At 51.0% G+C, this 14625-nt stretch overlaps 1 protein-coding gene across 1 annotated transcript in view; it reads left to right on the top strand.

Moving 5' to 3' along the window:
* The first annotated feature begins 794 nt into the window (after positions 1 to 794).
* MXRA5 (matrix remodeling associated 5) overlaps positions 795 to 14625 on the top strand; it is a 44143-nt gene continuing 30312 nt past the window's right edge. The window contains 1 exon segment of the mRNA XM_055123631.1: positions 795 to 982. Coding sequence (XP_054979606.1) covers positions 795 to 982 — 188 coding nt within the window.

Raw genomic sequence — 14625 nt, 5'->3', positions numbered from 1 at the left:
ATCCATTCACCCATCCTTCCATCCACCCATCCATCCATCCATCCATCCACCCATCCACCCATCCTTCCATCCATCCATCCACCCATCCACCCATCCTTCCATCCGTCCATCCATCCATCCACCCATGCATCCATCCATCCATCCATCCATCATCCATCCATCCACCCACCCATCCATCCATCCACCCACCCGTCCATCCATTCATTCATCCATCCATCCATCCACCCACCCGTCCATCCATTCATCCATCCACGCATTCCTCTCTACAATTTCCTCCTTTCCATCATCAGCCCTTTGTCCACCGGTACCTCATTCTTCTCTCCCCGCTCCAGCCCTCCCTCTCTCCCTTTTTCCCTCCCTCCATCCAGTCAGCCACGCATCCAACCATCTACCCATCCTTCTACACACTCCCTGTGCATTTGTCAATTCTTTGCCTCTATCTTTGTTTATTGAACACCCCTTGTCACAACGCCAAGCAGTGGCATCAAGCTCAGGACTGACGCCAATGCTCTTGATTTAGGACCAAAAATAAATGATAAAAAGGGGCGGTGGGGGGGCGGGGGGAGGGTGCGGAATGTGCGTGCGCCTCGGCGCACGCGTGCTCGCATTACGCACGTTTTATGGCCCAAGCGATTCGCACCACTCCAGCGAAAGCCTGGACGTTGTGGGCGGGGAGGGGAGCTCCCCAGAGGCCGGGACGCGGGGGGGGGGGGTGGGCGGAGAGCCCAGATGGGGCCCTAAACGCTTCTCTTTCTGTGCTTCCTGTATCAGGCGCTGACCCTCCGCTGGACAAGATGCCCCCGCGCGCGCCCTGGCGGTCCCTGTCCGCGGTGCTGATCCTGCTGTGCGGGGCGGCGCCCTCCGCGGGAGGGTGTCCCCACCCCTGCTCCTGCTACGTGCCCAGCGAGGTCCACTGCACCTTCCGCTCCCTGGCCTCGGTGCCCGCCGGCATCTCGCCGCACGTGGAGAGGATCAACCTGGGGTTAGTAGCACGTGCGCGCGCCGCGCTCTCTCCTCCCGTTGGATGCGTGTCCCACCCCTTCCAACGCGCAAGGCCTTTCCGCGCGCGGCTCTCCCTGGCGCTCTGTCCCTTCTCTTGACTTGATCTGAAACAGCCTTGTTCGCATTTCTGTTTTGGACGTGTTGTCCAGTGAGAACTTGGGCAGAGAAGGCCTGGTTATTCTGCCGGCTGCCGTGCGTGCCACGGGGCTTACTAAAGAAGGATGGAAAACAGTTTAGGTCTGTGGAGATCAACTCCCAGATACAGCGCGCTTAAGACGTAGCATCTGAGACACACACATACAAGGGCACCGAAACTATTAAAAAACAGGGCTCAGGAATAAGATTATTGGGGCTGTAGCGGTAGCACCGTGGGGAAGGCATTTGCTTTGCACATGGTCCACCCGGGTTCATTCTCAGCATCCCATAGGGTCCCCCCAGCACCATCGGGAGTAATTCCTGAGTGCACGAGCCAAGGGTAACTCCTGTGCATCGCTGGGTGTGACCCAAAAAGCAAAAAAAAAAAAGAAGGAAATAATATTATCATCATATTTCTGGGGTCTCCGGGCTGGAGTGATGGACGGAACAGAGGATACGACACTTCTCGCTTTGCGTACAGCCGACACGGGGTTATCCCTGGAACCACATATGGTCCCCTCAACCCCCAGGATTGATCCCTGGGCACATCTCCAGGAGTAAGCCAGAAGCACCCACCTGGGGTGGCCCAAAAACATTTTTGCTTTTTTTTTTTTTTTAGTGCAAGAGAGCTGACCATTGGTTCACATGCAGGAAGTTCAGGTTTGACCCCAGGCGCTGTGTGTGGGCCTTTGAGCACTGCCAAAGCGACCCCCAAACACGGACCCAGGAGAAGTTCCTGGGCATATAGGAGGGTGGCCCCCAAGCTGACCTAAACAAGACTTCTCCGGCTTCAGCTATGAAAGTCTTGAAGCGTTAGTTGTATGTTATTCCAGAGAGAACTTTGGTTTAGTAGTGGGGGGGTAGGGAAGTACCGGGGGGAGCACAGTCAGCGGTGCTTTGGGGGGCGTGAGGCATAGAGGGTAGAGTGAAAGGCATGTACTCTAGAACTTTGAGCTTCTGTCTGGCCCTAAAAGGTGTGTGTGTGTGTCCGTGCTTGTGTGTGTGTCCGTATGTATGTATGTATGTATATGTGTATGTGTGTGTGTGTGTGTGGTATGCCAGAAATTGAACTCAAAGCCCCAAGCGTACAAGGTATATATCCAGAGAGTGAGCTCTATCCGCGCAGCCCTAGAATTTTCCAGATGTAATCATCACCATCATCATCATCATCATCATCACCACCACCATCATCATCATCATCATCATCATCATCATCATCCATCATCATCATCCATCATCATCACCATCATCACCATCATCACCATCATCACCATCATCACCATCATCATCACCATCATCATCATCATCACCATCATCATCACCATCATCATCACCATCATCATCATCATCATCATCACCATCATCATCATCATCATCATCCCATCGATCGTCGAATTTCTCCAGTGGTCTCAGTCACGTCTCTATTCGTCCTAGCTCTGAGATTTTAGAAACCTCTCTCTCTCTCTTTTTTAATCATAAAAAAATGCTCTCTATCATTTATGATCAGGAAAATGTAAATTAAAACAAAGAGCCGTCACCTCCAATGCCGTGGAACGGGTACACATCACAAAGACCAAACACAACCAGTGTTGGTTTGAACGCGGGGAAGAAGGGATCCTCGTTCACTACTGGTGGGCATGTCAACTGGCCCAACATTTTTGGAAAAGAGTATAGATGTTTTCTTAAAAAGCTCGTAATTGAGTAAAAGCCTCTCTTTACTCGTCCTTCCCAATGGTGCCGCAGACTCCCCGGGGCGTATCCATACACTGAAACTCGTAACAATGATGGGTCTCATTCCCCTGACCCTGAAAGAGCCTCCAATGAGGCTCCAGATGTAAAAGTCGACTTTTTGCCAATAACGTGGTGACCGCGCTTACCTGTTGGGTGACTGTGTGACTTTTACTCGGAAGTGACTATTTGGACTTCTCCCAAAAGTGGGTTTCGGCTGGGCCGGGAGCTAGTGGAGTGGCTAGGTCGCTCACCTTTGGCCTCCACAACCATGTGGCCTCATTTGAATCCTGGGTGCAGCTCTGGACAGCCCCTGACCTTTGCTCTGCGGGCTGGCAGCCCCAGGCATGCTAGTCTCTGAGCATCGTTGCACCCTTGGGTCCCCCAGTGCTGAATTTCCAGCCCTGCCTGCAAGATGGTCACTGGGAGGGGCCCCCAAACTGTCACGAGGCACTGCTGTGATACCCGCATGATTTTTAAACTTATTATTTTTAAACTGTATTTATTTGGCTGGAGTGAGAAAGTGTATTTATGGGCTGGAGCGATAGCACAGCGGTTGGGCTTTCTCCTTTCACGTGGCCGACCCGAGTTCGATTCCTCCGCCCCTCTCAGAGAGCCCGGCAAGCTACCGAGAGTATTGAGCCGGCACGGCAGAGCCTGGCAAGCTCCCCGTGTGTATTGGATATGCCAAAAAACAGTCACAATAAGTCTCTCAATGAGAGACGTGACTGGTGCCCGCTCGAACAAATCGATGAGCAACGGGATGACAGTGACAGTGATTTATTTTGCACCTCTTAGGAGGCATGATAGCGTTTTTGTGTGGGGGTGGTGCTCAGGGCTTATGATGGGCTTGGGGGACCATATGGGGTGCTGGGGATTGCACCCCGGTTGTCACATGCCAGGAAGAGCCGTGCCTGACGGACTCACACCAGCCCTACGTTCTAATGGCTGGTGTTGCTTTCGTACAACGAAACAGCCCGCGTGGAATCCTGAAAGCCCATCACTGTACGTGTGCCCAGACGCCTTGGCACCCTGCCCTGAGCGATGTTCCAGGCCTCTATTTATAAACCCAACCGCAGGGCGATGGCACGACCAGTGGGCAGAGCACCCTGGACGTCACGCTGTCCTGGAGCCGTTACACCATGACTCATTCTTCACCGTAAAACCCGGAGCAGCCGTAAGGAGCGGGGACACCGTGAGAGACGGAAGACCCAGCGTGAGGATGTGGTAGCTCAGCGGGGAACGCCAGTTGACTCAGCGAGTGAAGGGAAACTGAGTCTCCGTTTCTTAGCCTTGCAATGTAGTAAGGACAGGGAGCACTTTGTTTTTTTTTTAATTTTTTATTAGAGAATCACTGTGATGGACAGTCACAAACTTATGAATTTCGTGTTTGCAGTTCACTCACGGTGATCTTTGACCCATCCCTCCACCAATGATCCCAGTATCCCTCTCTCCACCCCCCAGCACCCCACCCTGTCTCTGTAGCACGGCATTCCCAGGAAAGGGAGCACTTTAAATGGGAGAAGGGCTCAGGGGGAGTAGAACAGGAAACCCATTCGATCACCAGAGGGTCCTGAGCCAAGCGCCTTTGTCATTTATCTGTGATTTCTATTGCGTTTGACTCGAGCTGAGGTTCTGTGATGTGCATGACTCTAACGCACACAATTCCAGCCCGACACCCTTCCCCAGTGGGCCCACGGAACTCCCCCAAGAACCCTAATCCCCCTCCCTTAAATTGACATATGCACAACGCAGTTGCTTGTGTTGTTGTGTTGACTTCGGTCCTTGGTTGCTCTCTTGCTCTGTATCTGTAAATCCCACCAACGAGAGGTCATTGCACATCTGTCACTTTCTGACTTCAGTCCGCGTGTTCCAGGAAATCCCATGCTTCTGTTCTTTATCAGGGCTGTGTAGTATTCCATTTTGTCTAGAGGCCCCTTCTTCTGGATCTGTTTGCGACGGTTGGGCATTCGGATTGTTCCCAGGTCTTGGCTATTGCACAGAATGTAGCCATGAGTACCCATGTGCATGGAGACCTTTGAATTAATTATCTGGGGCATACGTGTCAAGAACAGATATCGCTGAGTCGCCTAAGAATTCTAATTCTGGGGCTGGAGCGATAGCACAGCGGGGAGGGCATTTGCCTTATACGTGGCTGAGCCGGATTCGATTCCCAGTATCCCATAGGGTCCCCTGGGCAGCGCCAACGGTGATTCCTGAGTGCAGAGCCAGGAGTAACCCCTGTGCACTGCTGGGTATGATCCAAAAGGCAAAAAAAAAAAAGAATTCTAATTTTATTTTTCTGGAGACGTCTCCGTATTGCTTTCCATAAAGGCTGAGCCAGAATGAGACATTCCTACGAAAACTAACGGCAAAAACAGAATGAAAGCAAAACAAGAAAGGAGCCTCGTTTCACTGTCTAAAGGAGACAGAATTGCATTCTTCCTCGTGCGTTAAGGTGGGTTATGATTTCAGGGGCCACCGTTCCACGCATTCGGAGACCCACTGTTTGGTCTCCAAAATGTGGGCTCCAAAATTCCATCGCCAGTGAGACCGTTGGGCGGTGATGCGTTGCCCTTGGGCCGGTTAAAAAAACAGAGTCGGCTAAAGGGATAGCACAGTGGGGAGGACGCTGGCCTTGCCCAGGGCAGACCCGGGTTTGATCTCCAGGCACCCCCTGAGCATCCCTGGGAATGAAGGAATGATCCGTGAGCACAGAGCCAGGAGTAAGTTCTGAGCACAGCCAGCTGTCGTCCCCAAAACCAAGAAACGAAAATAAATGAAGATCAAGTCAAGAGAAATCCAGAGGAATGGATTTCTCCATTCTCCAGCCTGGAGGGCACACAGCTCCGCGGGCACGAGGGATTAGGAAGTAAGTACTAATGACATTAATTCCCCCCGCCCAGCTGTCGGCGAGATTCTTCCCATGGACGCCCTGACTCCTCTGTCTCTTTCCTCCTTGGAGAACCTCGGTGCCTTTGCCAAAAAGCAAGAGTTCCAAGTAAAATTGAGCGAGCCAGCAAGTAAAAAAAAAAAAAGAAAATTTATGCCTCGGGCATCTGATTTACTGAGTTGTAAAAACCGGGGCCTCTTGATTTCAAGAACTAGTTGGAACCACATTTTTCTACTCGTTTCTAATTTATTCCCCACCCCTCCCCTCCCCACCTCCATTTCGGTTTGATTTGTCCTCCGAAGAGATCTCCGTGAAGCACAGCCTCTGAGAAATCTCTATTTTCCTTCATTTCTTTTTCGTTCGTCTGGTGTCTGGGGTTGGGAATTCTCTGCCTTGATTCCTCCCCTTGATGTCTCTCCCTCTCTCTCTCCCTTTCTCTCCCTCTCTCTTCCTCTCTCTCATTCTCTCCTTCTCTCTCCCTCGGACCCTCTCTTTCCTTCTCTTTCTCCTTTCTCTCTTTATCTCTCTCCATAAATCTCTCTCCCTCTCCCTCTCTCTTCCTTCTCTCCTCTCTCTCCATCTCTACCTCTGCCTCCCTCCTTCTTTCTCCTTCTCTCACTTCATATCTCTCTTCTTTCTCTTCTCTCTCTTGTTCTCTCCTCTCCCTTTCTCTCCCTCCCTCCTTTCTTCTCTCTCCTTCTCTCCCTTTATTCCCCTCTCTTCTTCTCCCCCTCTCTTCTCTCTCCCTGTTTCTCCATCTCCCTCCCTCCCTCTCTCTTCTTCTCTCTCCCTCTCTCTTTCCCTTTATCTCCCTCTTTCCTTCTCTCTCTTCTCTCTCTCCTCTCCATCCCTTTCTCTCTTCCTCTCTCTCCCTCTCTCCCTTTATCGCCATCTCCTCCCCTCTCCCTCTCTTCTCTCTCCTCTCCCCCTCTCTCTTCCTTCTCTCCTCTCTCCCTCTCTCTCCATCTGTACCTCTGCCTCCCTCCTTCTTTCTCCTTCTCTCACTTCATATCTCTCTCTTCTTTCTCTCTCTCTTGTTCGCTCCTCTCCCTTTCTCTCCCTCCCTCCTTTCTTCTCTCTCCTTCTCTCCCTTTATTCCCCTCTCTTCTTCTCCCCCTCTCTTCTCTCTCCCTGTTTCTCCATCTCCCTCCCTCCCTCTCTCTTCTTCTCTCTCCCTCTCTTTCCCTTTATCTCCCTCTTTTCTTCTCTCTCTTCTTTCTCTCCTCTCCATCCCTTTCTCTCTTCCTCTCTCTCCCTCTCTCCCTTTATCGCCATCTCCTTCCCTCTCCCTCTCTTCTCTCTCCTCTCCCCCTCTCTCTTCCTCCTCTCCTCTCTCCCTCTCTCTCCATCTCTACCTCTGCCTACCTCCTTCTTTCTCCTTCTCTCACTTCATATCTCTCTCCTTTCTCTTCTCTCTCTTGTTCTCTCCTCTCCCTTTCTCTCCCTCCCTCCTTTCTTCTCTCTCCTTCTCTCCCTTTATTCCCCTCTCTTCTTCCCCTCTCTTCTCTTTCCCTGTTTCTTCATCTCCCTCCCTCCCTCTCTCTTCTTCTCTCTCCCTCTCTCTTTCCCTTTATCTCCGTCTTTCCTTCTCTCTCTTCTCTCTCTCCTCTCCATCCGTTTCTCTCTTCCTCTCTCTCCCTCTCTCCCTTTATTGCCATCTCCTCCCCTCTCCCTCTCTTCTCTCTCCTCTCCCCCCTCTCTCTCTTCCCTCTCTCCTCTTTCACCCTGTCTCCCCACCTTCTCAAAGAAGCAGCCCAGCAAAAGCGGATTCCCCAGGACAAGTTGTTGCGCTGAAACCACCCCACGCCCACAACTACCGGCCACCAGCGAACCCTACGGCCAGCAGTGGAGGCAGCAACACTCCTCCGTGGCCGTGACGTCCTGCACTCCACCTTCTCCCCATTGGCCAGTGGAACCGTTGTCTGTCCTCCTCCAAGAGGCTGGGTGTCCACTCAGAAGAGAGAGGAATGTGAGTGACCAGCAGGAGCAGGAGAACATGTCGGCACAGAGTGGCGGGACGCCTCCAACGTGCTCCACCGAGCCAAGTCTTCAAGCAGCGGCTGACCGATGGAGTCTCGACCCAACCCATTCTCCGACTCGCGGCCACTTCCCTTTCCGCCCTGCCGACTCGTCTTTGCCTTTGAGCTCTCCTCTGCCCGTCCAGCAGTGGGGTGTTGGCCAGTGCGTCCGGAAGGAGCCAGACGTGGGGCTCCTTCTCTCCCCGGGGGTCTTCAGCACGTCATGAGCACTGAGAGGGACGATCTCCCCACCTCCCCCATCTCCGCCGGCGGCACCGTCCACCCACGTGCTCAATGCAAGGTCCAGCCGGCCGCCTGCCCACAGATGGATACAGGTGGATGGACTCTGGATGGGCGGATCATGGCTCAGGAATGCCCGCTGCTTCGTCGCCCCCGAGCCCTCCTGGACGTCGTCCATCTCAGGGCTAGGACGAATGGACACGTGTGTGTGTGTGTGTGTGTGTCTCTGTGGTATGTGTCTGTGTGTCTGTGTGTGCCTGTCTGTCTGTATGTGCATGTGTGTCTGTGTCTGTGCATGTGTGTGCATGTGTGTGCATGCGAGTGTCTGTGTGCACGTGTCCATGTGTGTGCGTGTGTCCGTGTGTGCATGAGTTTGTGTGCGTGGGTGTGATGTATGTCTGTGTGCATCTGTGAGCATGTGCATATGTGTGTCTGTGTGTAGTGCATGTCTGTGTCTGTGTGTGCATGTCTGTCTGTGTACGTCTGTGTGCGCGTGTGTGCAATGTGTGCATGTGCCTGTGTGTCTGTGTGTGTGCACGTGTGTACGTGTGTGTGCATGCGTGTGTGCGTGCGAGTGTCTGTGTGCACATGTCCATGTGTGTGCGTGTGTCTGTGTGCGCATGAGTTTGTGTGTGTGGGTGTGATGTATATCTGTGTGTGCATCTGTGAGCATGTGCATATGTGTGTCTGTGTGTAGTGCATGTCTGTCTGTGTGTGCATGTCTGTCTGTGTGTGTGCAGTGTGTGCATGTGCCTGTGTGTGCCTGTGTGTCTGTGTGTGCCTGTGTGTCTGTGTGTGCATGTGTAAGCATGTGTCTGTGTGTGCATGTCTGTGTGTGTATATCTGTCTGTGTGTGTGTCTGCGTGCTTGTGTGTGCATGTGTTTGTGTGCCTGTATGTGCATGTGTGTGTGTCTGCATGTATGCCTGTGTGCATATGTGTGCATGTGTGTGCGTGTGTATATCTGTCTGTGTGTGTGTCTGCGTGCTTGTGTGTGTATGTGTGTTTGTGTGTCTGTATGTGCGTGTGTGCGTGCCTGTGTGCGTCTGTCTGTGTGCACAGCTGTCAGCCCTGGTAAGTGTCCCGTCCCCTGGAAGAACACCACTGTCCCCCCCTGTTCCCCGTGGCAGACACCACACGCAGGAGCTGCCGACTGTCCTGCGCGGCACGGCATGACTCGAGAGAGAGACGGAACCCGACAGACAGGGCGCCTGGCACTGCTGCCCGCCCGACTCCCTCACGGGGATGTGCCCAGACACCCCCCACGCCAGTTATCTCTGCTGCTTATCTCCACCACAGCCGCCTTCCCCTCCTCTGACTGAAGCACGCTGCTCTGGGGTGGATCCTGCTCCCAATTCCTCTCACTTCTGGCCACGCCCTGGGTTCCCTGCACCGGGGCCGGCGCCGGCCAGCATTCCACACACGCTTCAATTCCCGTCCCCCTGCCCCCGCCCGCCTCAATACCTTCTCCTCAGTTCTCCCCGCAGACTTGGAGCAAGGGGGAGCAGAACTCCTTCCTTCGTTGGCCCAGACTCTACATTCCTCTCCTGCCTACCTCATCTCACCCCGGTCTTGCCCTGACTTACACTCTGCAGACCAACCGCAGGGTTCAAGGCACGGAGAAGAATTCTAGACGTGGATAAGCATGCCGGGTGCACGGATGTGCGTCTGGAAACATACGTGGGAACCAAAGAAGAAGGGAGCATGTATAAGCTGTGTGTGTGTGTGTGTGTGTGTGTGTGTGTGTTGGGGGAGAGGGGAGGGTTGGGTGTCTCGAGCTGGGCACAGGGACATTTGGGTCCTGGTGACCATGTTGCGTAATGTCATTCCTGGCTGTGCCCGGCTGCCCTCTTGGGGGCAGGACATCAAACATCACTCTTGGCCTTTCAGTCTAGGTACCCTTGGCGTCTTCTCTATGTCTGCGATCACCCAAAATAACCCTCAGGAAAGAAATCACCATCCTTCTGAACCAGTGCAATGGGATGGATGGATGGATGGGTGCGGTCGGTTGATGGATAGGTGGATGGATGGATGGATGGATGGATGGATGGATGGATGGATGGATGGATGGATGGATGGGTGGGTGGATTGGTGCACAGGTGGATGGATAGATGGATGCATGGATGGATGGATGGGTAGGTGGGTAGGTGGGTGGGTGAATGGATGTATGGATTATGAATGGATGTATGGATGGATGCATGGATGGATGGGTGGGCGGATGGATGGGTGGGTGGGTTGGTGCATAGGTGGATGGATGGATGGATGGATGGATGGGTGGATGGATGTATGGATGGATAGATGGGTGGATACGGGTGGATGGATGGGTGGGTTGATGAATGGGTGGGTGGGTGAATGGATGGACAAATGGATGAATGGATGAATGAATGGACAGGTGCATGGATGGATGGATGTGTTGGTGGATGGATGGATCAATGGATGGATGGATGAATGGATGGGTAGGTGGGTGGGTGAATGGATGTATGGATTATGGATGGATGGATGGATGGTTGGATGGATGGGTGGGTGAATGGATGGATAGATGGATGAATAGATGGATGGGTGGGTGGATGGGTGGATGGATGGATGGATGGATGGATGGATAGGTGGGTGAATGGATAGATAGATGGATGAATAGATGGACTGGTGGGTGGATGGGTAGATGGATGGATGAATAGATGGACTGGTGGGTGGATGGATGGATGTGTGGGTGGGTGGATAGATGGATGAATGGGTGAGTGGATGGATGACATAAGGTGGGTATATGAATGTATGTATAAATGGATGGACAGGTGGTGAATGTATGAACACATGTATAGATGCATGGATGGATAGATGTGTATGTATGAACTTATATATAGATGAATGAGTAGGCAGATGTGGATGTATGAATGTATGATAGGTGGATGGCTAGATGGCTAGGCAGAAGGGCTAATAGATGGGTGGATGGGCAGATAAATGAACGGGAGGATGTGTGCATGGATAGATGGACAGATTGATGGAGAGATTATAGATGGATGCACAGACAAGTTGATTAATGGGTGAGTGGGTGGATAGACATAGAGAGAGATGGTGAATGGGTTCATGCATGATGGATATCGGATGGGAGTCTAGATGGATGGAGCGGTGGATGGAGGAATAGATTGTTGGGTGGATGGATGGATAGAGAACGGGCTGAATAGGTGAAGGGATGTTCAGATCGATGGAGAGATGGGTGGGTGGGTGGGTGGGTGGGTGTAACAAAATTAAGGATGGTTGGCTAGTATGGGAATGTATGACCTGATTAGATTATGTTCAGAGGACAGAGGAGTGGGTGAATTGATGAACAGATAGACGCATGCATGAAAACGTCCGTGGGTCTGGGTGGATATTGGGTAAGTCCATGACTGAGGAAATACAGGCGGTAAATGATATACTGAGAAGGTGGACCGTGGGCGAGTGATATTGATGATAAACGAATCACTTGTACCACTTGTCGTCCCGTTGATCTTCGATTTCCTCTAGCGGGCGCCAGTAACGTCTCCATTTGTCCCCGTCGCGAGCTAGTGTAGCCCAATGATACCTGCTCGCTCCAGGGACAGAAAGAGCCTCAAATCGTTCATTCAGGGATTTGACGAAGAAATCTGAACCACCTCCTTGGTGGGCGGCCACGAGGTCTTCTGACGTCCCGTGGAATCCAGATAAATGAATAAATGAATCCCACATAGATGATTCAACGACAGGGGGTCGAAACAACAGATACCCCGATGACACAGGAAACGAGATAGGTCGCTCTGTAAAGTGGGGGCAGTAACTCGGTTATAGGGAGGATAGAAAGTCCCAGAAGGCGGGCAGAGGGACCGTGCCAGAGAAGGTCCTCCTGGAAGGACCAAGTTCAGGTCTGTGCTTGGGGTCGTTTACAAAAGCAGGGGAGAAACTTCTATGCCTTCTATGACCCCACCCCCACCCCCGTGACCCACCAGGTCATTACCAGGGGCACAATCCTGCCCGACTTCCTCCACGGAGAACGATTCTCCAAGCAGGAACCGTCCACCACGGGGCTGGTGCCTTTTGAGAAGTGCCAAGTCTGTGAAAGTCAAAGGGCACAGAAAAAAATATATTTTATATTATATTTAGCCAAACAATATATATATATATTTTTAATAGAAGTAGGCACTTCCTCACATGCTATTTTTGTAAATGTCCCGGAGATTCTGCGGTTTACAAGGCTGTTAATCATGTTTTTCGTGCCTATAAAACCCGTCAGCACCAGCCCGACGGATTTCCAAACTTTTTTCTTTTTCAAAAAGAACTGTGATTTACAAAGTTGTTGATGTTGACTTTGCAGTGTCTCACATTTCAATACTTAGACACCCATCCCTCCACCCGGCACCAGTGTTCCCAGACTTTCTCTCCACCCCCGCCCCCTGCCCCATCTCCCCTCGAAGTTCCACCGGGTGCTGGCTCTCCGCCTCGTTGAGTCTGTGATTGGTCGACAGCTCCACCCCTCACCCCTACTACTGGCTACAACGGAAGCACTGACGTCTATTCACCTAGAACTTCCCGTTTTTTTTTTTTTCCAGGATTTCTTTCCTTCTCTGCCCTCCTCTCCTAACGCTGGGATCGAGGGTGATCCTGTGGCTTATGCCCCAGCACCCCTGCTTTTTAATTTTTTTTTTAATTGAGTCACAGTGAAATGCAGTTACAAAGTTGTTCACGGTTGGGTGTCAGTCATATAACGTTCCAACACCCGCCCCTCCACCAGTAAACATTTCCCACCACCAGTGTCCCCAGTTTTCATCCCATTCCACCGGCATCTGTGAAGGATACATTTCCTTTCTCTCTCTCTTTCTTTCTCTTTCATTTCTCTCTCTTCTTTCCTCTCTGTCTGTGTCTTTCTCTCTTTCTTTTCTCTCTTCTTTCTCTCTGTCTCTCTCTCTTGTTCTCTTTCTCATTTCTCTTTTCTCTCTCTCTTATTTCTCTTTCTCATTTCTCTCTTTCTCTCTCTGTCTTTTCTCTATCTTTCTCTCTCGTTATCATTTCTCTCTTCTTTCTCTCTCTTTCTTCTATCTCTCTCTAATTTCTCTCTTCTTCCTCTCTCTCAGTCTCTCTTTCTCTCTATCCCTTTCTCTATCTTTCTCAGTTCTCTCTTCTTTCTCTGTCTCTGTCTCTTTTTTCTATCTTTTTCTCTATATCATTTCTGTCTTCTTTCTCTTTCTTTCTTCTATCTCTCATTTCTCTCTTCTTCCTCTCTCTGTCTTTCTATTCTTTTCTCTATCTTTCCCATTTCTCTCTTCTCTCTCTTTTTCTCTATCTTTTTCTCTGTATCGTTTATCTTTTCTTTCTCTATCTTTCTTCTCTCTCATTTCTCTCTTTTTCCTCTCTCTGTCTTTCTCTCTCTATCCCTTTGTCTATCTTTCCCATTTCTCTCTTCTTTCTCTGTCTCTTTTTCTCTATCTTTTCTCTATCATTTCTGTCTTCTTTCTCTTTCTTCTCTCATTTCTCTCTTCTTCCTCTCTCTGTCTTTCTTTCTATCCTTTTCTCTCTTTCCCATTTCTCTCTTCTTTCTCTGTCTCTCTTTTTCTCTATCTTTTCCCCTTTATCATTTCTCTCTTCTTTTCTTTCTTTCTTATCTCTCATTTATCTCTTCTTCCCCTGTCTCTTTTTCCCTTTATATTTCTCTCTTCTTTTCTTTCTTCTCTCTCATTTCTCTCTTCTTCCTCCCTCTCTGTCTCTCTTTCTCTCTATCCCTTTCTTTATCTTTCCCACTTCTCTCTTCTCTGTCTCTCTTTTTTCTCTTGATCTCTTTTTCTCTCTATCATTTCTCTATTCTTTCTCTCTGTCTCTCTATCTCTTTCTCTTTCTCATTTCTCTCTTCTCTTTCTCTCTCTGTCTCTCCCTCTTTCTCCTTTTGCCAGCCCTCTGCTTTAAAAACAAATTCATCGACTGAGGCTCTGTGACCTACACTCCTGTCAGTGACAATTTCCAGGTCCCTAATCCCAACGCCACACCCATCACCGCTCAAGGACCACCAACGACCCTCCCCCCCACCTACACCCCCCCCACCGCCCAAGTTCAGCTATGCAGATGAGCTCTTGAGGGGCTGGAGCAATAGCACAGCGGGTAGGGCGCTTGCCTTGCACGCGGCCAACCCAGGCTAACCCGGGTTCGAATCCCAGCATCCCATAGGGTCCCCTGAGCACCGCCAGGGGTAATTCCTGAGTGTAGAACCAGGAGTAACCCCTGTGCATTGCTGGGTGTGACCCAAAAAGCAAAAAAAAAAAAAAAACCAGATGAGCTCTTGGTGGGGTTGACTTTGTGCCACTCCCTTGCCATGGGCGCGAGACCGAAACACAAGCATGCGACTCTCTGCCCCACCTTTCTTTTTTTTAAAAAAAAAATATATTTTAATGAGTCACCGTGAGGTACAGTTACAGACTTACAAACTTTCATGCTTGCGTTTTCAGTCATACAAGGATCGAGCACCCACCCCTCCACGAGAACCCGTTCACCCCTGCCTCTGTGGCAGGCACCTTCCCTTCCTCTCTCTCTCTCTCTCCCTCTCTCTCCTCTCTCTCTCCCTCTCTCTCTCCCTCTCTCCCTCTCTCTCTCCCTCTCTCTCCCTCTCTCTCTC

Source organism: Sorex araneus (assembly GCF_027595985.1).
Source record: "Sorex araneus isolate mSorAra2 chromosome X unlocalized genomic scaffold, mSorAra2.pri SUPER_X_unloc_8, whole genome shotgun sequence".
In the NCBI taxonomy this organism is placed as follows: Eukaryota; Metazoa; Chordata; class Mammalia; order Eulipotyphla; family Soricidae; genus Sorex; species Sorex araneus.
The sequence above is the reverse complement of the archived record's forward strand: the minus strand, read 5'-3'. Positions and strand labels throughout refer to the sequence as shown.